This window comes from Malaclemys terrapin, chromosome 6, assembly GCF_027887155.1.
Source record: "Malaclemys terrapin pileata isolate rMalTer1 chromosome 6, rMalTer1.hap1, whole genome shotgun sequence".
Classification (NCBI taxonomy): Eukaryota; Metazoa; Chordata; order Testudines; family Emydidae; genus Malaclemys; species Malaclemys terrapin.
In genome coordinates, this window is record NC_071510.1 from 518,393 (window position 1) to 543,826 (window position 25,434).

The 25,434-nt window shown below is 44.7% G+C and overlaps 1 protein-coding gene across 3 annotated transcripts in view; it reads left to right on the forward strand.

Moving 5' to 3' along the window:
- The window catches only part of TDRD7 (tudor domain containing 7), a 125,285-nt gene that overhangs the window by 36,753 nt on the left and 63,098 nt on the right, over nt 1–25,434 (forward strand). For all 3 annotated transcript variants that reach the window (XM_054032097.1, XM_054032096.1, XM_054032095.1), the window contains exons 5-6: nt 5,698–5,783; nt 20,495–20,712. In XM_054032097.1, coding sequence (XP_053888072.1) covers nt 5,698–5,783; nt 20,495–20,712 — 304 coding nt within the window. The remainder of the gene's footprint in view (nt 1–5,697; nt 5,784–20,494; nt 20,713–25,434) is intronic.

Consider the following 25,434-nt stretch of genomic DNA (forward strand, 5'->3'; position numbering starts at 1 on the left):
CCCAACCAAGGCTTTGTTGAGTCAGGCCTTTCAAACCTCTAAGGATGGAGATTCCACACCTCCCTAGGTAACCCATTCCAGAGCTTCACCACCTTCCTAGTGAAATAGTGTTTCCTCTCTCCAATTTGTCCACATCCCTTCTGTAGTGGAGGGACCGAAACTGGACGCAATGCTCCAGGTGTAGCCTCAGCAGTGCCGAATAGAGGGGAATAATCACTTTCTTCAATCTGCTGGCAATGCTCCTACTAATACAGCCCAAAATGCCGTTGGCCTTCTTGACAACGAGGGCACACTGCTGGCTTCTCATCCACTGTAATCCCCAGATCCTTTTCTCCAGAACTGCTGCTTAGCCAGTCGGCCTCCAGCCTGTAGTGGTGCATGGGATTCTTCCTTCCTAAGTGCAGGACTCTACACTTGTCTTTGTTGAACCTCATCAGATTTCTTTTGGCCCAATCCTCCTATTTGTCTAGGTCACTCTGGACCCTATCCCTACCCTCCAGCGTATCTACCTCTCCCACCAGCTTAGTGTCATCTGCAAACTTGCTGAGGGTGCAATTAATCCCATCATCCAGATCGTTATCATAGAATATCAGGGTTGGAAGGGACCTCAGGAGGTCACCTAGTCCAACCCCCTGCTCAAAGCAGGACCTAATCCCCAACTAAATCATCCTAGCCAGGGCTTTGTCAGGCCTGACCTTAAAAACCTTGAAGGAAGGAGATTCCATCACCTCCCTAGGTAACCCATTCCAGTGCTTCACCACCCTCCAAGTGAAAGTGTTTCCTAATATCCAACCTAAACCTCCCCCACTGCAATTTGAGACTATTACTCCTTGTTCTGTCAGTCTCATGAAAATTAAATCTTCTGTATAGGTCCTGTGTGAGTCTGGCACAAGTACCTGAAATCATTTGGATGAAAATAAAACTATTCATTCCTTATCAACTAATTGGCACCGATGGGTGGGGGAGGGATAGCTCAGTGGTTTGAGCATTGGCCTGCTAAACCCAGGGTTGTGAGTTCAATCCTTGAGGGGGCCACTTGGGGATCTGGGGCAAAATCAGTACTTGGTCCTGCTAGTGAAGGCAGGGGGCTGGACTTGATGACCTTTCAAGGTCCCTTCCAGTTCTAGGAGATGGGATATCTCCATTAATTATTATTAGAGCTTTTTCAATCCTTTTTCTGCAAGCACGAGGGCTAGAAACTCAAGTTTTTTAAAAATGAGAATTGTGATTCTCCTTTAGGTCTGTTATCTTGTACACCATCTCCCCTGCAAACCTCAGAAAGTCAGCAGATGGAGGAGAATCTCCCCGATTTCTGTAATCATAGACTCATAGGACTGGAAGGGACCTCAAGAGGTCATCTAGTCCAGGCCCTTGCACTCATGGCAGGACTAAGTATTATCTAGACCATTCCTGACAGGTGTTTGTCTAACCTACTCTTAAAAATCTCCAATGAAGAAGATTCCACAACCTCCCTAGGCAATTTATTCCAGTGCTTGACCACCCCGACAGTTAGGGAGTTTTTCCTAATGTCCAACCTAAACCGCGCTTCCTGAAATTTAAGCCCAATGCTTCTTGTCCTATCATCAGAGGTTAAGAACAACAATTTTTCTCCCTCCTCCTTGTAACAACCTTTTATGTACTTGAAAACTGTCATCATGTCCCCTCTGTCTTCTCTTCTCCAGACTAAGCAAACCCAATTTTTTCAATCGTCCCCCATAGGTCGTTTTCTAGACCTTTAATAATTTTTGTTGCTTTTCTGGACTTTCTCCAATTTGTCCACATCTTTCCTGAAATATGGCACCCAGCGCGGAGTAGAGCAGAAGAATTATGTCTTGTGTCTTGTTTACAACACTTCTGCTAATACATCCTAGAATATTTGCTTTTTTGCAACAGCGTTACACTGTTGACTCGTATTTAGCTTGTGGTCCACCATGACCCCCAAATCCCTTTCTGCAGTACTCCTTCCTAGTCAGTAGTTTCCCATTTTGTATGTGTGCAACTGATTGTTCCTTCCTAAGTGGATACTTGCATTTGTCCATATTGAATTTCATCCTATTTACTTCAGACCATTTCTCTAGTTTGTCCAGATCATTTTCTATCCTATCCTCCAAAGCACTTGAAACCCCTCCCAGCTTAGTATCGCCCACAAACTTTATAAGTGTGCTTTCTATATGATTGTCTAAATCATTGATGAAGATACCAAACAGAACCGGACCCAGAACTGATCCCTGCGGGACCCCACTCGTTATGCCCTTCCAGCATGATTGATGATCATTTTCGTTGCCCTCCGCTGGACTCTCTCCAATTATTCCAGATCCCTTCTGTAGTGGGGGGACAAAAACTGGACACAGTACTCCAAATGTGGTCTCACCAGTGCCGAATAGAGGGGAATAATTACTTCCCTCGATCTGCTGGCAATGCTCCTACTAATACCGCCCAATATACTGTTGGCCTTCTTGGCAACGAGGGCACACTGCTGACTAATATGTTGGCAAAGGCAGTCTGAGTTTCCTTTGGGTATTACAGAGCAATTCACGTAGTTTGAGTACCTTTTTTAAAAAGTCATAAATACATAAAATAGGAACCCAAAATCATTGATGAATGGTGTAAGGAGATATGATGGATCTTTTCACTTTTATTGGAATTGTGAGAACACTGAATTAGGAGTTGTCCCACCAAAGAATATTAAGAAATAACAAGAATATCACCTCATACTGTAGCCTGGTATCTTTATAAAAATGGAAAAGTACACCGTTTTTTGTATGAACACCAGTTCTTCCCAGGCAGCTATGCAGGAGATGGTGATTGAGTAGGCGATTTACGAGACCCAGAGCAGTAGAGAAATGCTTTAATTAACATCCAAATAAATCCACTCATTAATATAACCAAACAGCATAAAGCCACAAGCAAAGAAATAGCTTTTAAAATTCTTATAATATTTACGCATTTTTAAGAGTCATGGAAAACAGATTTGGAAGAAATCTGTTAGTGAAGCCCCTCAGAAGAGAGGGTACTGACCCAGTTGATGCCATGCTGGGGAAACACCCAATTTCAGGGTGGCATACACTGAGTTATATAATTAATCACATTCATAGCCATACTTGATCATTTCCGTGAATGTAAAACAGGTTGGGCCTTGCCCTTAATCCATGTAATACAAATTCTTTGCACCAATTAATTTTGTAATACATCATACAAATCAATGCAGTTATCTTTAACTAGTTTCAAAAACACCTAAAACTCCACTATTTTAAAACTTAATTATGCATGTACCTGTTTTTCTGTGGTTAACTTGTATGTGTCACAAGGTGAGTGCACAGTTCTGTCATTGGATCAAACCCTCAGACCTACTTCAACTCACTCAATCAATATTACCTTTTATACTATAGCAAAGCCCAACACTCTCCAATTTAAAACTTCCTGCTTGCTTTCCAGCAGATTTCATTCTAATAAGCATTATAATGCTGTCAGCATTATAACATAATTTGTCAGCCAAAACCTTCCCTCCCTCCACCCTCCCCCAACAATAGCAGGATAAAGCTAAAGATAAAATGGGGTTATGGGCTGTCAGTATGGAGCATTAGTGACACCTAGTGGTGAACTGCTCCAAATATAGAGCAGGAACTCTCCTTTGAAATATCTAAAGAAGATGCATAAATCCACTTAGTCTGAACGTGCCAGGGTCTGTTCTCTGCATTTATAAACCTTAATAAAAGTATGTGGTAAGGGGTCTGAAGAATCAATTTTAATATTAGCTCATTATTGGTGCTTTTATTAATTGCATTGTATTGCTTTTACTGTTATAGTCTAACTTGGATATTGCTCTCAGTGATCTTTTGAACAAGTATTTGCAATTCACCTAAAAGGGAGATACACCCCTGGCCGTAACAGGAAGTTTCACCACCCATTGTTTTAGACCTAGACATGGTTCAGCAGTTCTTCCATAGAGGCCCTAGGAAACCCCATGCAAAAGGTAGAGGGTTCAAAAGACCTGCTTCCCCACATCCTCTCCAACAGGCTCTGCATCTCAGGCTTGGGTCTCGATGTGACATTTTTAATGGGAGTTCAAGAACCGTGAAACACTTAGCCTAACACGGGAACTAGAGATATATTACAGGTAGTGGGGGAAAAAAATTAGTAAAATGTACATCTTTGTAAGAACACTACATGTTTGTGAGAATGCAGAGTACCAGATGAAGGGCCAAATCCTGAGATATGTTGAGCACCTGCAGCTTGCTTGGAAGTTGGGATTTGCCCCTAAATCAGTAAGACATTTGAAAAATGATGTATGGGGAAAAAAATAACATGATATGCCTATGTACATTAGGGCTGTCAACTGTTTTAGAAAAATTGAGATAAAAAAAATTTGCAATTAATCAGTTTTAATCACAGTGTTAAACAATATTAGAATACCATTTATTTAAATGTTGTTTGGGTTTTCTATATTTTCAAATATAAGGTTAGGACTGGGGGCTCTGGGCACAGGTATGGGAAGCTGCGGGCTGGGGCTTCAGCCCCCCTGCCACTGATACCTCATGCCCCGCCCACAGGTATCTGATTAACGCATTAAAAAAATTAACACGTTAACTTTGCTTTCAGTTAATCGCAGGCGTTAACTGAGATTGACAGCCCTAATATTAATGTATTATAGTATGTGATTATATAATGAGATTACAATGCATATGTGTATAGGACAGTTAAAATGAAGAGCTAAAGACTAAAGCCACTTAAGTTCTCAAATTACGCAAGTGTGCAACTTTATCGTTTTCAAGTTTGGAAGGAATATCAAAACTTTTTTTAAATTAGGCAGCTAGTTTCTAATACTTCGGATAAACTAGCCATATTTTTGTCATGCAGTTGATGTGCATTCTTTACGTGTATACGGTAGATAGATGGATATCAAGTACAAGCATCTTTGGTGGTGTCACAGTGAGAGTATCCACCTCTGGCCTTGATATTGGCAGTCTGTTGAGCCTCCCTAAGGAGGTGTGATTAGCAGAAGCTTGAGAACCTAAAGGAACGCTTTAGGAGAAGTGGAGACTGCAGTTTCGCCTTGGCCCAGTCAGCTTCAGAGTGACATGAAACTCCCTGCTATAATTAGGGGATAGCTCAGAGGGATAGCTCAGTGGTTTGAGCATTGGCCTGCTAAACCCAGGGTTGTGAGTTCCCTCCTTGAGGGGGCCACCTAGGGATCTGGGGCAAAATCAGTACTTGGTCCTGCTAGTGAAGGCAGGGGGCTGGACTCGATGACCTTTCAAGGTCCCTTCCAGTTCTAGGAGATGGGATATCTCCATTAAATTTATTTATTTATTTAAATTTATTAACAGTTGAAACTTGGGGAGCTCCTTCTTTGGTCTCAGTGGACTGAGTTTAGTGAGCTTTCACAATGTGGGTCTTCAAAGAACTGCAATTGTCTGAGTAACTCCCATTCCTCTTCATTTTTTCTCCTTCCAACACATACATTTTATTTCTAAAAATAGTGAATTCCCTTATCTCCTGCTCTATGAACTTAACAACCACAAGTGGTTCTACCTCCAAACAGAACTCCTAATCCATCTTCTAAATGAGGCTACTACTTTAATCTTAATTTTGAACAAAAAGATAACTATAAATGACTATTTTGATATTGTTTTCATGAGCAGATGTAGTACTGGTTAGACTGGAAATGAATTAAAGAAGTTTCCTTTGATCTTTTAGGCCTGAAAAAAGATTAACTCTTCCACCTCGGTTTCAGAAAGAACTTCAAGTGCATCTGTCCAGAAGCTCTTCAGTGGATTCAAATGGTATGTGGGTTTTCCACTTTGGGTTAGGCATGTATTCATAACATGAACCATGTTTATAGCCTTTTATTTTGTAGATAGGACAATACTTTTAACAGTGAAAGACTGATAAAGCCAATATACCCACCCAGTCTATTTTCTGAGGAAGCCTGCTTAATTGGTAATGTAATTATAAACTGATTAAACATAAAAACAGCTATTCCGAATCAAACCAATGGTCCGTCTAGCTCAGTTTCCTATCTGACAGTGGCCAGTGCCAGATGCTTCAGAGGGAATGAACAGAAGGGTGCAATTTTGAGTGAGCCATCCCCCGTTGCCCATTCCCAGCTTATGGCAATTGGATGTTTAGGGACACCCAGAACATGGGGTTGCATGCCTGACCATCTTGGCTAATAGCCATCTATGGACTTATCCTCCATGAACTTGTTTGAACCCTGTTACAGTTTTGGCCTTCAACGTTCCCATAGGAATGAGTTCCACAGGTTGACCATGCACTGTGTGAAATACTTCCTTTTGTTTGTTTTTAAACTTCTTGTCTGTTAATTTCACTGGGTGCCCCCCTAGTTCTTGTGTTATGGGAAGAAGTAAATAACAATTTTTTCTTTATACCAGTCATGATTTTATAGACCTCTATCATGTCCCCCCTTCTTTTTTTCTTTTTTTTTTTAACTGAACAGTCCCAGTCTTTTTAATCTGTCCTCGTATGGAAGTTGTTCCATACTTCCACTCACTTTTGTTGCTCTTCTCTGCTCCTTTTCCAATTCTGATATCACTTTTGAGATGAGATGACCAGAACTATGCACAGTATGCAAGTTGTGGGTATATCAGGGATTTATTCTATCCCTTTCCTGATGGTTCCTGACATTTTGGGGTTTTTTCCTGCATGTTGAACAGATTTTTTTTTCAGGGAACTATCCACAATGACTCCAAGAGCTCTCTTGAGTGGTAACAGCTAATTTAGACCCCATCATTTTGTATGCATAGTTGTCTGTCTTTGACTAGTACTGAGGATGGTTTGACTTTAAAACTTTAGCAAGGCACTTTGCTTTGTAAGCTAAGTTTTTTGAGTACGATTATAATCAATGTTAGGACTTAGTTTTAGAACCACAGTTGAATGAGTATTGAGCAGTATGGATCCAGAGTTACTAAGTTATCCCTCCAGCAGGTGGCATGTACCTACCTTGTATAACTGCTACATAACTGGCAGAAACTTCTCAACCATCTGTCTGTTTGCTCTAACTGAGGACTGCCACCCTGTGGTTGTAGGTTTTATTAGGTGCATGGTTATAAAATTCCTTCAGAGGAAAAGGAAGAAATGAGAAAAGTGGGGGGAGTGGATGGGGCAACAGTAGCACTTGTGGGCTTGTATACAAATGTTACTCAATGCAAAGAGAAATGTGAAAATTCAGATAGTTAGTTATTTACATCTCTGTTTTGACAAGTACATTGTACCTTTAATGTTTACCTGTTGCCAAAGTCTCACTTTCATACCTAATACAAAAGACTTCCCCGTTACAGAACAGTACCCCAAATCTCCTCCTGGGGCACTGATTCAATGCTAATAGAAGAGTGGAGAGAGCCACCTACTGAATCACCAATTCCCATCTCCCTGTCCTGGAGATTTCCCTTCCTGACTTAGAATCCTAGAATATCAGGATTGGAAGGGACCTCAGGAGGTCATCTAGTCCAACCCCCTGCTCAAAGCAGGACCAATCTCCAGACAGGTTTTTACCCCAGTTCCCTAAATGGCCCCCTCAAAGATTGAACTCACAACCCTGGGTTTAGCAGGCCAATGCTCAAACCACTGAGCTATCCCTCCCTGACTTGTCCCACTCCAGTTTAACAGTGCCTGAGATTATTGCTCAAGGTAGCATGGCTGAGGGTTTCCAAATCATCTCTACATCTTGCTTGTAATACACCTTTTTGAAGAGACATGATGTACTTGATATATAACCAATAAGTACAGTGGTGGAAACAAAAAATTCTTCTTTGATGATCCCTCTATATATGCATGCATGCCATGCTCCTGAGTCTGAAAATTCTTCAAAGCTGTGTCCATTGACCCACAGATGCACAGTAGCTCTCCTCGTGGTCCTGACCGAGAATATAAGAGGCAGTGTGGGTCGACGACTCTCCAGTTCCTCCTTCCGGCCATATGGCCTGAGTTGGAATTGTCCTTTTCTTGGTTTTATAATTAATATTTCTTAGCTTAGTTAAAGTTTTTATAGTATAGAGGATTTCTTTTTCCACTGTTGGAAACCTCTCCCTGGCTCCAGGACTATGCCCAGAGTCCAGAATTCAGGAATTGCATCTCCTGCCTTTGCTCCATCAGTGATGACCATCAACATTGCCTGTACTGTCTGGGTGAGGTAAATATCTCTGTGAAGTGCAGTATCTGCTGCTCTTTTCCACCCAGAACTCAAGGAGTCCGGGAGCTTTGCCTGTGAAAGCATCTAATGGAGAAGGCTATGAGACCCCTCTCTGATCTCGGCATTCTAGGACTGTCCATAAGAAACAGGGTTCCTCTCCAGGTATGTCCTGATCGGGTGCGAAGTCACGTACACAACTTAAAGAACTGTCTCCACTAAAGACCCCCAGTTGGAGGGCAAGGCTTAAAAAGAAAGATCTGCCAGTTCCATTGGTCACCTCCGTAACCAAGTGTAAGAACAGACATTCACTGGTTCCGTCTAACAGTGCTAGTTGGGACCTGTTGTCGGTACTGCCTCATTCATCTAAAGACCGTCTGACAGCTACAGATACACTTGGTCCTTCAGACTTGACTACTGGAACCCCTCTGACACCAGGGCATACAGAAAAATGACATCTGGAAGTTGTATTCCTTCCTTATCTACCGTCTTCGCTTCTTTCCGGCCGTGCCTTCTGAGGGATGTCCTTAGTCTGGAGGAGTCTACACCAACATCCCATGAGCCGTTCCATTTCCAACCATCTGGTATGAGTGCCCCATACCGATGACCCTTACATTACCAATAGAACAGTTCTCAGACACGGATCAGTCAGGGAGATAACTTCTCGTTTCCCCATGGAGACAGTCAAGTCCCAACAGACCGTTGAGGGGTTACACTCTTCATTCCTTTGGGTATGACCTCTCCACCAGCACCACTGGTTCAGATTCCCTTGAATGGTCCATTCCTTTTCGTCCACTCCCTGCTTCTGGGGAACAGAGGCTAGGGACACTCAGAATATGGCCGTCTTGGCTAATAGTCATTCATGTATCTATCCTCCATTAACTTACCTAATTCTTTTTTAAACACAGTTATAATTTTGGTCTTCACAACATTCCCTGTCACTTTGGGGGGCCATCTCACACTCTTTGCCCACAACTGGAACAAGATCACTATGGCAATTGGGTTCTGGAGATCAGGGATACTCCATAGAGTTTCTCTCCTTCACACCTCACAAACCTGCTCTGGCAAAAACTGAGTCCAGTGTTGCCCCTATAAAGTTCATTTTTTTGCTGCAAGATGGCTACCTTTAAATCTGCTATTGTTTGTCCAGGGAGATAGAAGTGTTCTCCTACAGGTTTTTGTTTAGTGCTATTCCTAATATCTCACTTGTGTCCATTTATCCTTTTACGTAGGGACTGTCCAGTTTGGCCGATGTACATAGCAGAGGGGCATTGCTGGCACACGATGGCATATATTACATTGGTGGACGTGCAGGTGAATGAACCAGTGATGATGTAGCTGATCTGGTTAGGTCCTGTGATGGTGTCGCTGGTGTAGATATATGGGCAGAGTTGGCATCAAGGTTCGTTGCATGGATTGATTCCTGAGTTAGTTACTATGGTGTGTTGTGTGGTTGCTGGTGAGAATATGCTTAAAGTTGGTGGGTTGTCTGTGGGCGAGGACTGGCCTGCCTCCCATGGCCTGTGAAAGTGAGGGATCATTGCCCAGGATGGGAGATCACTGATGATGCGTTGGAGAGGTTTTAGCTGAGGACTGTAGGTGATGGCCAAGAGTTCTTTTGGTTTTTTTCTTGGGCTTGTTTTGCCTGTAGGAGAACACTTCAATCTCCCTGGACACACAATAGCAGATCTAAAGGTAGCCATCCTGCAGCAAAAAAACTTCAGGACCAGACTTCAAAGAGAAACTGCTGAGCTTCAGTCCATTTTCAAATTTGACACCATCAGCTCAGAATTAAACAAAGACTGTGAATGGCTAGCCAACTACAAAAGCAGTTTCTCCTCCCTTGGTGTTCACACCTCAACTGTTAGAAGAGGGCCTCATCCTCCCTGATTGAACTAACCTCGTTATCTAAAGACTGATTCTTGCCTGCATATTTATACCTGCCTCTGGAAATTTCCACTACATGCATTTGACGAAGTGAGTATTCACTCATGAAAGCTTATGCTCCAATATATGTGTTAGTCTATAAGGTGCCACAGGACTCTTTGTTGCTTTTTACATTCTCACAAGGTGATTCTTCAACAGGAGGCAGAATATTTTTTGTCTCACCTCATTACCACAGGAGGGAGTTCTCCCTGTATTTTTTAATTCCCCCCAAAAAGATGGAGCATGGAGACCCATCCTGGACTTCTGGCAACTCAACATCTTTATCTGAAAGCTGAAATTCCAGTTGATTACACTAGCATTGATAATCCCCTGCCTTCAGACAGGAATGTGGTTTGCGGCATTAGACATGAAGGGTGCATATTTCCTGGTGGATTTTCACCCATCATAAAGGAAGTTCCTGGTTTTATGGTTGGCCAGGATCACTTCCAGTTTCAAGTACTCCCCTTTGGGCTCACTACAGCACCCAGAGTATTTATGTGGTAGCAGCCCAGCTCACCCCACGCAAGCATAAACTGCCTCCACAGCATCACTATCTGCAGGGTGACTGTCAGCACATTCACTATGCGCTATGTTCTAGCTCATGCTTTGGCTGCAGATGCAGCCATAGGTTCGGCAGTATTGCAAGCATTTTTGCTTGTGGCTTCCTTTCACCTGCCTTCAGTCCAAACACTGCTTGCCAATCACCCATGTATGGAATACACATAGGGACCATCACTTGAAGAAGTGGAAGTTAGTTATTGTAACTGGAGGCTCTTTGAGATGTATGGTCCCAATCTATATTCCACCCATGGGTACGCGTGTGTGCCATGCGCCCAAGCCTGGAAATTTTTCAAAGCAGTGTCCGTTGGCCCACACATGGGCAGTAGCTCTCCTTGTGCACTGACCGAGGGCATATGAGGCAGTGCTGGTAGACGCCTCTGCAATTCCACCTCTTATCGCAAATCTAACAGGATTCAAGGAAGATGTGATGGAGGGTGGGTAGTGGAATACAGATAGGGAAATACAGATAGGGACCATACATCTCAGAGAGCCTCCAGTTACAGTAACTAACCTCCACTTCTCAATCTTAATCGTTTAAGATGTATAATTTCTTGGAAAGACTTCGACATCCCATTCAGTGTAAAGCAAACAAGACTGTGTTCTTCTGTGTGTGTAATAGCAATGTTTCTAATCAATGTTACCTTAAGTGACACACTGCTTAGATTTGTATACTTAATATTTGAATATTATCAATAGTTGGCTTGTGTTCTTTCTACCTTTCTCAAGATAATTTTACCATCTAAGAACATAAAAACCGGTATATTGGGTCAGACCAATGGGTCCCTCTACCCAGTATCTGGTTTTCTGGCAGCAGCCAATGCCAGGTGATTCAGAGGTAGTGAACAGAACAAGCAATCCTTGAATGGTCCATCCCCTTTCGTCCACTCCCTCCTTCGGGGAACAGAGGCTAGGGCCACTCAGAACATGGCCATCTTAGCTAATAGCCATTGATGTATCTATTCTCCATTAACTTATCTAATTCTTTTTTTAACACAGTTATAGTTTTGGCCTTCACAACGTCCCCTGGCAACAAGTTCCACAGGTTGTCTATGCATTGTGTGAAGAAGTACTACTTTCAAGTGATGGTCCCTATGTGTCTTCCCACCCGTGGGTGCGCGTGCGCACGCGCATGCACACCATGCACCTGAGTCTGGAAGTGTTTCTTAGCAGTGTCCATTGACCTGCACGTGCATAGTACATCTCCTCATGCTCCCAACCAAGGGCATAAGAGGTAGTGTGGGTCATCGCCCCTCCAGTTCCCTTTTACTGCTGCATGGCCTGAGTTGGAACCCCCTTTTTCATTTGCATTCTTAGTCTACTGAGAGTTATTCTTTTTTGTACGTAGTTGTAGGTAGATTTACAGGTAAGTTTGTGCAGTGTACTTAATGTAGTAGTTCTCTTTTCCCATCCAGGGACAGACACCCTGCCTCCTCCCCCAGGGACTATGCCCAGGATTCTGGGCTTCAAAAACTGTCTCCTGCCCATGCTCCTTCTCTCTGGAGCTCCTGGCATTGGCCACCTGTCGGAAGACAGGATACTGGGCTAGATAGGACCTTTGGTCTGACCCAGTGTGGCCGTTCTTGCGTTCTGTGAGTGAGCACCAGCAGTACCTCTGCTGTCTGGGTATGGCACATGTTGTGGCACTCTGCTCCATCTGTAAGTCCTTCCTGCCGAGGACCAGGGAAGCCACGAGCTCTGCCTCCACAAATACCTTATGGTAGAGGCTATGCGGCCCCAGGCACAGCTGGGCCAGGATCTGAGACACACCCCCAACCTGCCGCATACAGCAGCCACCACCAGCAGAGAGCACCGCACCGTGCATGGCTCTGAACCGACAGCACCCAAGGACAAGTCCTGGCATGAGAGCAGAAAACATTCTCTTAGGCACAAGAGCAGGTCCCCACAGAGGACTGCTCACAAGTGTAGTGTTTCCTCCATGAGCCAAGCCAGGTTGGGTGAGACATTGCACGTGTATCTGGCTAAACCAGCACCCAAGGTCCCACAGATGGAGGGTAAGGCCAAACGCGCACAGTATCTGCCGGTGCTGACGGTTATCTCAGCATCCAAGCCTCTGGAACACTCACTGGCGCATGCAACACCACCCACTCTCCTGGTACCCCACATCTGCCAAACTGGCTGGGCATACAGATACCGACAGGCCCTTGAGTGTTTTGCTTGGTGCTCCACAGACCTGATAGTGGTGGAATTAATCCTCCCTTACTTACAGTTGCCTCTTCTCTCGGGCTCTCTGCTTACCCATGCCATCCCTACAGGGGAAGATAAACCCCTGCTGCTGCCAGAGAAGCCTGTCCCGCTGCCACCACACCACAGTCCTCCCATACCAACAGTTCCACCATTGCTAGACCAGTCCTCCATCTCCTAAGAATTCTCTGATGTGGAACCATCTTTGTCTTCGGTTCCACACCAGAGTCCGGATGTGCAACCCAGACCGCCCTACTCTTTGGCATATGAGCCAACAGAGGAGACCTGTTACCAGTTCCTGTGGGGCCCGCTGCCACTGATGGACCCCACCTTCTGGCCATACTGTGGACCCTGGGATCCCTACCACAGATACCACACACCATCTCAGGTTCCTCTTTACACCTTCTGGCTCCATCGGTGTATGAAGAAGAGGAGGACGTTGAACCAGTATTGCTGGCTCCCCTGGTCCTGACCAGCACATCCTTGTCACAGGATGAGGTGGTCATTCCTCTCCCAGCTCTCTCTGCCAGATGATCACCGTCAATATCCGGATTTGCTACAGAGGGTGGCTGCGGTCCTGGAAATCCTGTTGGAGGAAGTTCAGGACTCACATCTGCTGTTGGACATCCTCCAACTCCAAAGGCCATACAAGGTGGCCCTCCCCATCAATGAAGCTATCCTGGTACTGGCGCATGTGGTGTGGCGCACACACCGGCCTCATGTGAATTCACACCTAAGTCGGTGGAGAGATGCTGCTACTTACTAGTTAAGTGGGCAGCTTTCCTGTTCATCCATCCACCCCTTAGCTCCCTGGGTGTCCAAGCATCTGCAGAATGGGTGAGACAGCATCCACAAAAATCCACCCCATCCAGACAAGACTGCTAAGAGGCTAAACCTGCTGGGTAGGAAGGTCTGTTCCTCTGTAGAACTTCAATTCCGCATTGCTAATTATCAATCTCTGCTAGCCAAGTATGACTTTAATAACTACAATATGCTAGCAGAGTTCAAGAACAAGCTCCCGCTCGAACACCAGGAGCAATTTCAGGCGCTGTTAGATTAAGGGAGACTGGTCACCAAGGTGGACCTCCAGGCAGTAGTGGATGTGGCCAACATCCTCTGTCTCTAGCCATCAGAGTAGTTATGCAAAGGGACTCGTGGCTACAATCTTCTGGCTTCCCTAGGGAGGTCCAAAATACGAAAGAGGATCTCCCTTTTGACTAGCATAAACTCTTCAGCGACAAGACTGGCGAATTCCTACACTCAAGGATTCCAGATCAACACTTTTGGTCCCTGGGCATATATACTCTGACCCCTAGACACAGACAGCAGATACAATCTGCCCACAGCTGCACACTATCTGCACCAAGAGCCACCATGCTGACAACTATGGTCTGCCACAACCACCTCTTCAACCCTCTCCCAACCGCCGGCCAAAGGCCAATTTTTGATGCACAGGCTGAGACCCGCAAGCCTCCCTCAATACCACCCACAGCACCCCATGTCATCTTTGGGGGCTGTCATTCCCTATTTGCCCACAATGGGGGCAAGATCACCACAGACAGTTGGGTACTGGAGGTCCTCCACCACGGATACTCCATATCGTTCCTTTCCTTCCCACTTCATCACTTCCCCATCTAACCCTCCCCCCGGCACCCCTTCCATCATTTGCTGCTCCAACAAGAAGCGGGTGCTCTACTCCTATAGGGGGAGGGGCAATAGAGCCCATCCTGCCTCAGTACAGAGAGGGGGGGGGGGGGGGGGTTCTACTCACCATACTTCCTCATTCCGAAAAAGAGTGGAGGATGCCACCCCATTCTAGATCATCAGTTACTGAATATGTTTATCAGGAAGTCCAAATTCCACATGGTGACGTTGACATTGATTATGTCCTCCCTGCACCAGGGAGCCTGGTTCGCAGCTCTCGACATGAGACACTTACTTCCATGTGGGTATCCACCCATCTCACCGCAAGTTCCTCCATTTCCAGGTAGGGCACCACCATTACCAATTTTGGGTCCTCCTGTTTGGCATAGCGACAGTGCCAAGAGTATTCACAAAAGTCTTTGCGGTGGTAACGTTCCAGATGCTATGTCTTGGCTATGAAGTATTCCCCTACCTCAATGATTGGCTCCTGGTGGTGCTATCTTGATTGGAGGCACTCTCCGTGATCCACTGTCTCAGGTCTTCTAGCATCTCTGGGTATCTGTGTCAATGAGGGCAAGTCAGGGTTGACACCCACACAGACAATAAATTTCATTGGGGTGCAGCTGGACTCTTATTGTGGTCCAGGCCTTCAACTCACCTGACTGCTTTGCAGCACAGACAGCCCTCATTGCGTGCCTATGTCACAGACCACACACCATGGTCTGCCACTGTCTCTCCCTCCTTGGGCATATGGCAGCCTTCACTTGTATGATGCTGCATGCATGGCTCCACATGTGCTGTCTACAACCTTGGCTCTTCTTCATTTACAAACCCAACAGAGACCATATTGACTCCAGGGTCACTGTCCCAGAGACCATGCTGTCTTCCCTCACGTGGTGGTCCGCTCCCTCCAAGATCATGATCAGCACCCCCTTCACTCCATCCACACCACAAGCTGCCATCATGAGAGACATCTCCCTCGCCGGATGGGGAGCCCACTTAAGCCACTCAAGGGGCATTGATGCTGTGTCACACAGCATTCTAGAACTTGGGGCAGTCCTTCTCACATGCAAGGCCTTCCTCCTGCTCATACGCTCCCTACACATTCAGCGTCTCTCCGACAACATCACGTCAGTGTTGTACATCAAGTAGGACAGTTCCAGGTCTTCCCCTCTCTGCTCCAAGTTGGTCTGGCTATGGAACTAGTGCATCTGCAATGAGGTGACATTTCAGGCTGCATACCTACCGGGTGTCCAGAATTCCCTGGCTGACACACTCAGCAGAACTCTTGACCTCTACCTCAACCACGAGTGGGAGCTACGCGATGCCGTAAAGTGGGGAACCCCCGATGGACCTCTTTGTCACTCCGAGAGTCAAAAGCTCCCCCTCTATTATTCCAAAGGACCTCTAGAAGAGAGCTCTCAAGGCAACACTCTCCTCCTTCCCTCGATGGGCAACCTCTGCTACGCCTTCCCCCTCCCACCCCCTTCCCCTCCTAGTGCAAGTGCTACGCAAGATGCACCAGGACAGAGCCACTGTCCTCATAGTATCTTTCTGGCTCCAGCAATTCTGGTTCACATACCTCCTCAGACTCTCCGTCCAGACAGCACTCTGCACACTCCTAAATCTTCTCACACAAGATCAGGGGAGACTCAGTCATCCCAATCCAGACTCTCTTCACCTCACAGCCTGGTATTTGGATTGGCATCAAGCATAGACAGTGCATGCTCTGTCCCAGTTTGGCAAATCCTCACCCAAAGTAGGAGGGACTCCACTAGGACCTGCTACCAAGCTAAATGGAGATGATTTGTAGAGTGGGCCCACTGCCACCACCATTCACTGAACATGATGGCCATTCCCATTGTTCTCGACTGCGTCCTCAAGACCTTGGGTCTGGCTCTGTTCTCTTCATGTGCATTTAGCAGCACTTAGCACCTTTCTAGCCCCATGGACCACACATCTATATTTACATACCCTATCATTGTCCGCTTCCTAAAAGGTTTACTCAAACCCTTTCCACTGGTGCACACCCCCAGGGGACCTTAATCTCATTCTCTCTGTCCTCACAAGACCTCCCTTTGAACTGACAACAGGCTCCCTCTCCCACCTCTCAATGAAAGTGGCATTCTTGGTATCCATTACCTTGGCCAGGTAGGTCAGTGAGCTTGCAGCCATGATGGCAGATCTCGCTCTTTCTCTCCCCCCCCCCCCCCCCCGCAATATTCCACAAGAACTAGGTGTTCTTATGGCTGCACCCCAAATTCCTTCTTAAAGTGGTGTCTGAGTTCCACCTCAGTCAATTGATCCACTTGGCAGTATTCTACCCAAAGATGCACACCTCCCCCACTAACAGAGTCCTGCACTCCCTCAATGTTTGATGCTCACTACCCTTCTACGTCCACAGGACTTGCCCATTTTGGAAATGGACTAATCTTTTTGTGGCCATTGCTGAAAGGGCAAAGGGATAAGCCCCCTCGCCCCAGTGAATCTCCAAATGGGTCTCAGGGTGCATCCTTGAATGCTAGAAATGCTCCAATCTACCTCCCTCCCTGCAGGTAACAGTGCAAGCCGGGTGCAAGCCGCCGACTCACTCACTTGCAAATCTGTCCTGGCAGGACATCTGTCAAGTAGTGATGTGGCATTCTGGCCACACATTCCTAGCACACTACACCATAACACGCAGCAATGACAGATGCTGCTTGGTTCCATTGGCATCCCGCAGCCACTGCTGCATTGATCACTTCCCACAAGTCACCCACATGTGGAATACAGATAGGGACCACACATCTCTAAGAACTTCCAGTTACAGGTAAGTAACCTCCTCTTTCTTTTGTTTTTGTTTTAAACCTGCTGCCCATTGATTTAATTGGGTAACCCCAGTTCTTGTGTTATGCGAAGGAGTAAATAACACTTTTTCTCCACACAATTCATGATTTTATGGACCTCTATCCTATCTTTTACTCATCTCTTTTCCAAGCTGAAAAGTCCCATTCTTTTTATTCCCTCCACATAGGGAAGCTATTCCATACCCATAATCATTTTTGTTGACCTTGTCTGTACTTTCTCTAATTTTAATGTCTCTTTTTTGAGATGGGGCGACCAGAACTGCACGCAGTATTCAAGATGTGGTTGTACCATGGGCTTATATAGAGACATTATGCTATTTCCTATCTTATCTATCCCTTTTTCTAATGCTTCCTAATACTCTGTTAGCTTTTTGACTGCCAGTGCACATTGAGGGGATGTTTTCAGAGAACTATCCACAATGACTCCAAGATCATTCCTGAGTGGTAACAGCTACTTTAGAAAGCAACAGAGGGTCCTGTGGCACCTTTAAGACTAACAGAAGTATTGGAGCATAACCTTTCGTGGGTGAATGCCCACTTCATCAGACGCAAGTAATGGAAATTTCCAGAGGCAGGTATAAATCAGTATGGAGATAACGAGGTTAGTTCAATCAGGGAGGGTGAGGTTCTCTGCTAGCAGTTGAGGTGTGAACACCAAGGGAGGAGAAACTGTTTCTGTAGTTGGATAGCCATTCACAGTCTTCGTTTAATCCTGATCTGATGGTGTCAAATTTGCAAATGAACTGGAGCTCAGCAGTTTCTCTTTGGAGTCTGGTCCTGAAGTTTTTTTGCTGTAAGATGGCTACCTTTACATCTGCTATTGTGTGGCCAGGGAGGTTGAAGTGTTCTCCTACAGGTTTTTGTATGTTGCCATTCCTGATATCTGACTTGTGTCCATTTATCCTCTTGCGTAGTCACTGTCCAGTTTGGCCAGTGTACATAGCCGAGGGGCATTGCTGGCATATGATGGCTACTTTAGAACACATCGTTTTGTATTGTGACAGACCCAGACCAGTGGGGTACAGGAGTCTGGTAGAGGGCAAATATACTGGTCACTGGATGAGTAGTTTTCTGTTCCCTGAGTGACCAGAGCAGGGGCTGCACTAGAGTAATCAGGAATCTGTTAGAACCAGTTAAGGAAGGCAGGCAGGCTAATTAGGACACATGGAGCCAATTAAGAAGAAGCTGCTAGAATCAATTAAGGCAGGCTAAGCAGGGCACCTGGGTTTTAAAAAGGAGCTCACTTCAGTTTGTGGTGTGAGTGTGAGGAGCTGGGAGCAAGAGGCGCAAGGAGCTGAGAGTGAGAGGGTGTGCTGCTGGAGGACTGAGGAGCACAAGCGTTATCAGACACCAGGAGGAAGGTCCTGTGGTGAGAATAAGGAAGGTGTTTGGAGAAGACCATGGGGAAGTAGCCCAGGGAGTTGTAGCTGTCATGCAGCTGTTACAGGAGGCACTATAGACAGCTGCAGTCCACAGGGCCCTCGGCTGGAACCCAGAGTAGAGGGCGGGCCCGGGTTCCCCCCAAACCTCCCAATTGACCTGGACTGTGGGTTCTTCCAGAGGGGAAAGCCTCTGGGCTGTTCCCCAACCCACATGGTGAATCTGAGGCAAGAAAATCCGCCAATAAGCGCAGGACCCACCAAGATAGAGGAGGAACTTTGTCACAGTGTGTATAGTTGGGATTATGTTTTCCAATATGCATTACTTTGCATTTGTCAACACTGAATTTCATCTGCTATTTTGTTGCCCAGTCACCCAGTTTTGTGAGATCCCTTTGTAAATTCTTCAGTCTGCTTTGGACTCCACTATCTTGAGTAGTTTTGTATTGTCTGCAATTTTGCCACCTCGCTGCTTATCCCTTTTCCCAGATCATTTATGAATATGTTGAACAGCACTGGTCCCAGTACAGATCGTTTGGGGGGACACCACTTTTTACCTCTCTCCATTCTGAAAACTGACCATTTATTCCTACCCTTTGTGTTCTGTCTTTTAACCAGTTACTGATATATGAGAGGACCTTCTCTCTTATACCAAGACTGCTTACTTTCCTTAAGAGCCTTTGGTGAGGGACCTTATCAAAGGCTTTCTGAAAATCTATGTGCACTATATGTACTGGATCACCCTTGTCCATGTTTGTTGACTCTCTCAAAGAATTCTAATAGATTGGTGAGGCATGATTTCCCTTTACTAAAGCCATGTTGACTCTTCCCCCAACAAATCTTGTTTATCTGTGTCTGATCATTTTGTTCTTTATTGTAGTTTCAACCGGTTTGCCCGGTGCTGAAGTTAGGCTTATTGGCCTGTAATTGTCGGGATCACCTCGAGAGCCTTTTTTAAAAAATTTAGCATCACATTAACTATCCTCCAGTCACCTGGTACAGAAGATGACTTAAATGATAGGTTACATACCACAGTTGTTAGTTCTGCAATTTCATATTTAAGTTCTTCAGAACTCTTGGGTGAGTACCATCTGGTCCTGGTGACTTATTACAGTTTAGTTTATCAATTTGTTCCAAAACCATCTCTTACACCTCAGTCTGGGACAGCTCCTTAGATTTGTCACCTAAAAAGAGTGGCTCAGGTGTGGGAATCTCCCTCACATCCCTTGCTGTGAAGATTGATGCAAAGAATTCATTTTGGTTCTCTGCAATGGCCTAGTCTTCCTTGAGTGCTCCTTTAACACCTCAGTCATCCTGTGGCCCCACTAATTGTTAGCAGACTCCCTGATTCTGATGTATTTAAAAAAATTTTTGCTGTTGCTCTTCAAATTCCTTCTTGGCCTGCCTACTTATACTTGACTTGACAGAGTTTATGCCCCTTCCTATTTTCCTCGGTAGGATTTAACTTCCAATTTTTAAAGGATGCCTTTCTGCTTCTAAGTGCTTCTTTTACTTTGTTGTTTTAGCCTCTGTGGCACTTTGGTCCTCTTACTATGTTTTTTAATTTGGGGTATACGTTTAATTTGAGCCTCTGTTATGGTGGTTTTTAAAAAGTTTCCATGCAGCTTGCAGGCATTTCACTTTTGGAACTATACCTTTTAATTTCTGTTTAACTAGCTTCCTCATTTTTATGTAGTTCCCCTTTCTGAAGTTAAATGCTACTGTTCTTTAAAAGGAAATTGTAGAACAACACTGCCACTTGAAAATTGTAGTTTTTTCCATCTTTACAGATAATTTGAATGAGCCAGTTTCAGAAGCACACAGCATCCCCACTGGCCCTTCTCATTCTAACATAAATGAAGTTCAGAATCGTGTTAAAGAAGTTTTGAATAAGTACAGCAATGGTATCTGGTTATCAAAGATGCCACAGTTTTACAGAGAGATATATGAAGAGGAACTTAATACAGCCTTACTCCAACAGTTTGAATACTGGCCTCATATTTGCACGGTAAGTTTTTGGTGGTCTTCCCACAGAAGCTAATAATATTTTTAATAGAAATATTCAATCTTTTTTTATAGCATCTGTGTGACAAACCTCTTTTCTAATAGTTCTTACATTTAGCTTTTTCTTTTGACATAAAGGCAGTGATACAGATTTTTTTCAAGGAAATGTTTTCTTGTACTCAAACTTTTCTGGCTATTGATCACTAGGAGATTTGTGAATGAATATTTAGCTCTGTTTGAAAAAGTGCAACTTTTGAGAAGCATTTTTCTATGCTTTGTCTGAAGTGACAAGTCCCACTGGGCATAAACATGACAACTAATCCTCCTGATTATCATGATGATAATAGAACATTATAGTTCTGATAAATGTACATCTTATTTCATGAACCAATTTAAAAACAGTCAACTTGCATCAGGTCAGTGAAGCAGTGTGAAGAGATGAATATTGTGGGTGGGGGAGAATTAGCAAACAATAATACTTGAAATAGTCAGTCATTTAACTAGAGTAATGAGTAACCAAAAGGGATAACAAACTTTTTAATATGAACATAGCTTGTCTGGTGGCTCCCTTTACACTCTCCAATTATGATCTGCCTCACTGGTTGAACAGCGAGAGTTTTAGTTTTACCCTTGATTTCAAATGTTTTTCTTGGGCTTGTTCCTTCCTTCCCTTGAGGTATTTAGGCCTTCTACCTTCTCTTCTATCTGACACGAGAACAGAATATATGATAGAAAAAGAAAGAGAATATAAGTTAAGGGGGAAATATTCTTCTTTTCCTTATATCGGGAGGATCTGGGATATATGGGCTGGCAAAATTCAAGTAAATGTGTTTTTTTATATTATATATATATATAAAAATAAATAAAAATTACTTGCAACCTTCTGGGAAGATGCTAATGCAGCCTGTGGATACTGTGCCTAGGTTCTGTGGGTTCTGGGCAGTCTCTGTGCTCTTGCACAGGATGTAAGGCTCGTCATAACAGCTTACAAAGTAGAGGTGCTTTGACATCCCAGGGCTCGTTTTGTCCCATGGACTCGGAGCCCTCTGTTTCTGTGGCATTTGGGGCACCTCTTCTAGGGCCACTTTGCTTTGCCCTTCCTTTTACACGTGGGTGTGTGGCCTTTCTGATAGGGTCCTCTTTCCCATGTGGGGTAGGTATTGGACATCATAAAATAACAGACACTCCTTTACCTTGCATGGTGACCGGTTTCAGAGTGGTAGCCTATACCGGAAACCTACTGACCTCTATACTTCCCTACATGCCTCTAGCTTTCATCCAGACCACATCACACGATCCATTGTCTACAGCCAAGCTCTAAGATGCAACTGCATTTGCTCCAATCCCTCAGACAGAGACAAGCACCTACAAGATCTCTATCAAGCATTCTTAAAACTACAATAGCCACCTGCTGAAGCGCAGAAACAGATTGACAGAGCAGCAGAATACCCAGAAGTCACCTACTTCAGGACAGGCCCAACAAAGAAAGTAACAGAACACCACTAGCCATCACCTTCAGCCCCCAACTAAAATCTCTCCAGCACATCATCAAGGATCTACAACCTATCCTGAAGGACAGTCCCTCACTGTCACAGATCTTGGGAGACAGGCCAGTCCTCACTTACAGACAGCCCCCCAACCTGAGGCAAATACTCACCAGGAACCACACAACAAAAACACTAACTCAGGAACCTATCCTTGCAACAAAGCCTGTTGCCAACTCTGTCCACATATCTATTCAAGGGACACCATCATAGGACCTAATTACATCAGCCACACCATCAGAGGCTCATTCACCTGCACGTCTACCAATGTGATATATGCCATCATGTGCCAGCAATGCCCCTCTGCCATGTACATTGGCCAAACCGGACAGCCTCTACGCAAAAGAATAAATGGACACAAATCAGACGTCAAGAACTATAACATCCAAAAATCAGTCGGAGAACACTTCAATCTCCCTGGTCACTCAGTTACAGACCTAAAAGTCACAATACTCCAACAAAAAAAAACTTCAAAAACAGACTCCAACGAGAGACTGCAGAATTGGAATTAATTTGCAAACTGGACACCATCAAATTAGGCTTGAATAAAGACTGGGAGTGGATGGGTCATTACACAAAGTAAAAACATTTCCCCATGCTAATTTTTCCCCTACTGTTACTCAGACCTTCTTGTCAACTGTTGGAAATGGGCCATCCTGATTATCACTAAAAAAGGTTTTTTGTTTTTTTTTCTCCTGCTGATAATAGCCCACCTTAATTGATTAGTCTCGTTATAGTTGGTATGGCAACACCCATTTTTCATGTTTTCTGTGTATATAGATCTTCCTACTGTATTTTCCACTGCATGCATCCGATGAAAGCTTATGCCCAAATAAATATTAGTCTCTAAGGTGCCACAAGTACTGCTCATTCTTCTTTACCTGCCTTTCTCAGTCATTGTGTTTGCCATGCACTCTGTGGCTGTGGCAGAATGGACCAAAGATGGCTCCATCATCTGTGGCATCATCCCCCTCTGACCAGTATTCCTAATGCCCTTCTTCAGAGGAGGAAGAAGGGGTAGCAAATCTGACACTTTCCGTTTTGCTGGTAAGAGGAGGGTTATTTCCTCCTTGGCCTCTCAGTTTTCTTCTATTTCCTCATATCTCACCACCTGATGTTTTCAGACAAGTCCAGGAGTTGATAAAGCATAACAGAGTCTGGAACTGGAAACTTTAGCTGTGCAGGAAAATACACACTGCTTTGTTTGATATCCTGGGGTCCAAGGAGAGAGGGAAACATGCTCTATCCCTTTATAATGTGTTCGATCCTGCTAAATGGTCATATCTCCCAAAGTCAAGCTGTCATGGCCAGGTACTAGCTTCATCTGTAGGAAAAGCTGCTCCCTATGGCTGCCTATAGTTTTTCTGATACTCAGTAAAAGGAGCTGGTGACTGATGTGTGTAGTGCATATCCTATACCTAGTTTGACACTTATAAGGTAACATCATCTGTTTCTGACAGTACTGCTGACTGAAAACTTTGAATCTTTCACCTGCAACTCATGGTCATGTGGAAGACCTGTTTGAGGGGGAAGGGGTTTCATCAATCTTGAGATAAAAATGCAGGGTCCTTCATTTTCTCCAACATTTCATCTATCATGTCTGTCTCTGGGACTGTACTAAAAAGCCCAGAAAATGGTCTGTACTTCCTGCATGTACTTGCCCATCATCTTCTGATTTCTAGTTTTAGTTTCAGAGGCAGCCTTGGCAACATCAGGGGAAGCAGGACAGTGGAAACCATTTTAGGCAGGGACTGTCTTTCTCATTTTTATGTAGTACCTAGTATAGTGTGTAGGCCTGATGTCGGTTGGAGTCTCAAGTCTGTACTGTAATGCAACTAACAATCTCTTAATGCTCTTCCCAAAATCTAGTTTATGTTCCAGGGAAGCTAGACTTAATACCTTACATGTCAATAAGGCTCTGAGTTTGTGAGATATGATGTAAGGCATTTTGCATATCAGTTGGAATTTTTGTAGCCTTTGGGAATTGATATAAAAGGAACTCTGTTTCCACTCAACCTACTCCATCTAGGTAAGTGCTACTTACCCCAGTCAACGAATATTTTCGTTATCAGTACTTCAGGGTCTTAAGCTTATTGTCTCAGGGCCTGCTTGTTCATCGAAATCTGCAAGTCTGCTCAGCCTGGATTCTTGTATATGCATTTACACATCACTAGTTTCTTGACAGAGCATTTAGATGCTTACCTAGGTGTAAGGCATTTCTTGAAAACTAAAGTACTTCCCAGCCCACCTTCCTGGTCTGTTGGTTGAATAACTCTCTAGAAACCCAGAACAGAGATTATGCTGATGCCAGCTCAAAGAAGAGATGTAAATGGTTACTCACCATAGTAACTGTGGCTCATCAGGAGTGTTGCTCCAAACATTTCCATAGAATATCTGGGTTAGAAGGGACCTCAGGAGGTCATCTAGTCCAATCCCCTGCTCAAAGCAGGACCAATCCCCAACTAAATCATCCAGGGCTTTGTCAAGTCTGACGTTAAAAACCTCTAAGGAAGGAGTTTCCACCACATCCCTAGGTAACCCATTCCAGTGCTTTATCACCGTCCTAGTGAAAAAGTTTTTCCTAATATCCAACCTAAACCTCCCCCACTGCAACTTGAGACCATTACTCCTTGTTCTGTCATCTGCTACCACTGAGAACAGCCGAGCTCCATCCTCTTTGGAACCCCCTTTCAGGTAGTTGAAAACAATATCAAATCCCCCCCTCCCCCATTGTTCTCTTCTGCAGACTAAACAATCCCAGTTCCCTCAGCCTCTCCTCATAAGTCATGTGCTCCAGCCCCCTAATCATTTTTGTTCCCCTCTGCTGGACTCTTTCCAATTTTACCACATCCCTTCTGTAGTGTGGGGCACAAAACTGGACACAGTACTCCAGATGAGGCCTCACCAATGCAGAATAGAGGGGAATAAGCACGTCCCTCAATCTGCTGGCAATGCTCCTACTTATACAGCCCAAAAATGCTATTAGCCTTTTTGGCAACAAGGGCACACTGTTGACTCATATCCAGCTTCTCGTCCACTGTAACCCCTAGGTCCTTTTCTGCAGAACTGCTGCCTAGCCACTCGGTCCCTAGTCTGTAGCAGTGCGTGGGATTCTTCCATCCTAAGTGCAGGACTCTGCACTTGTCCTTGTTGAACCTCATCAGATTTCTTTTGGACCAATC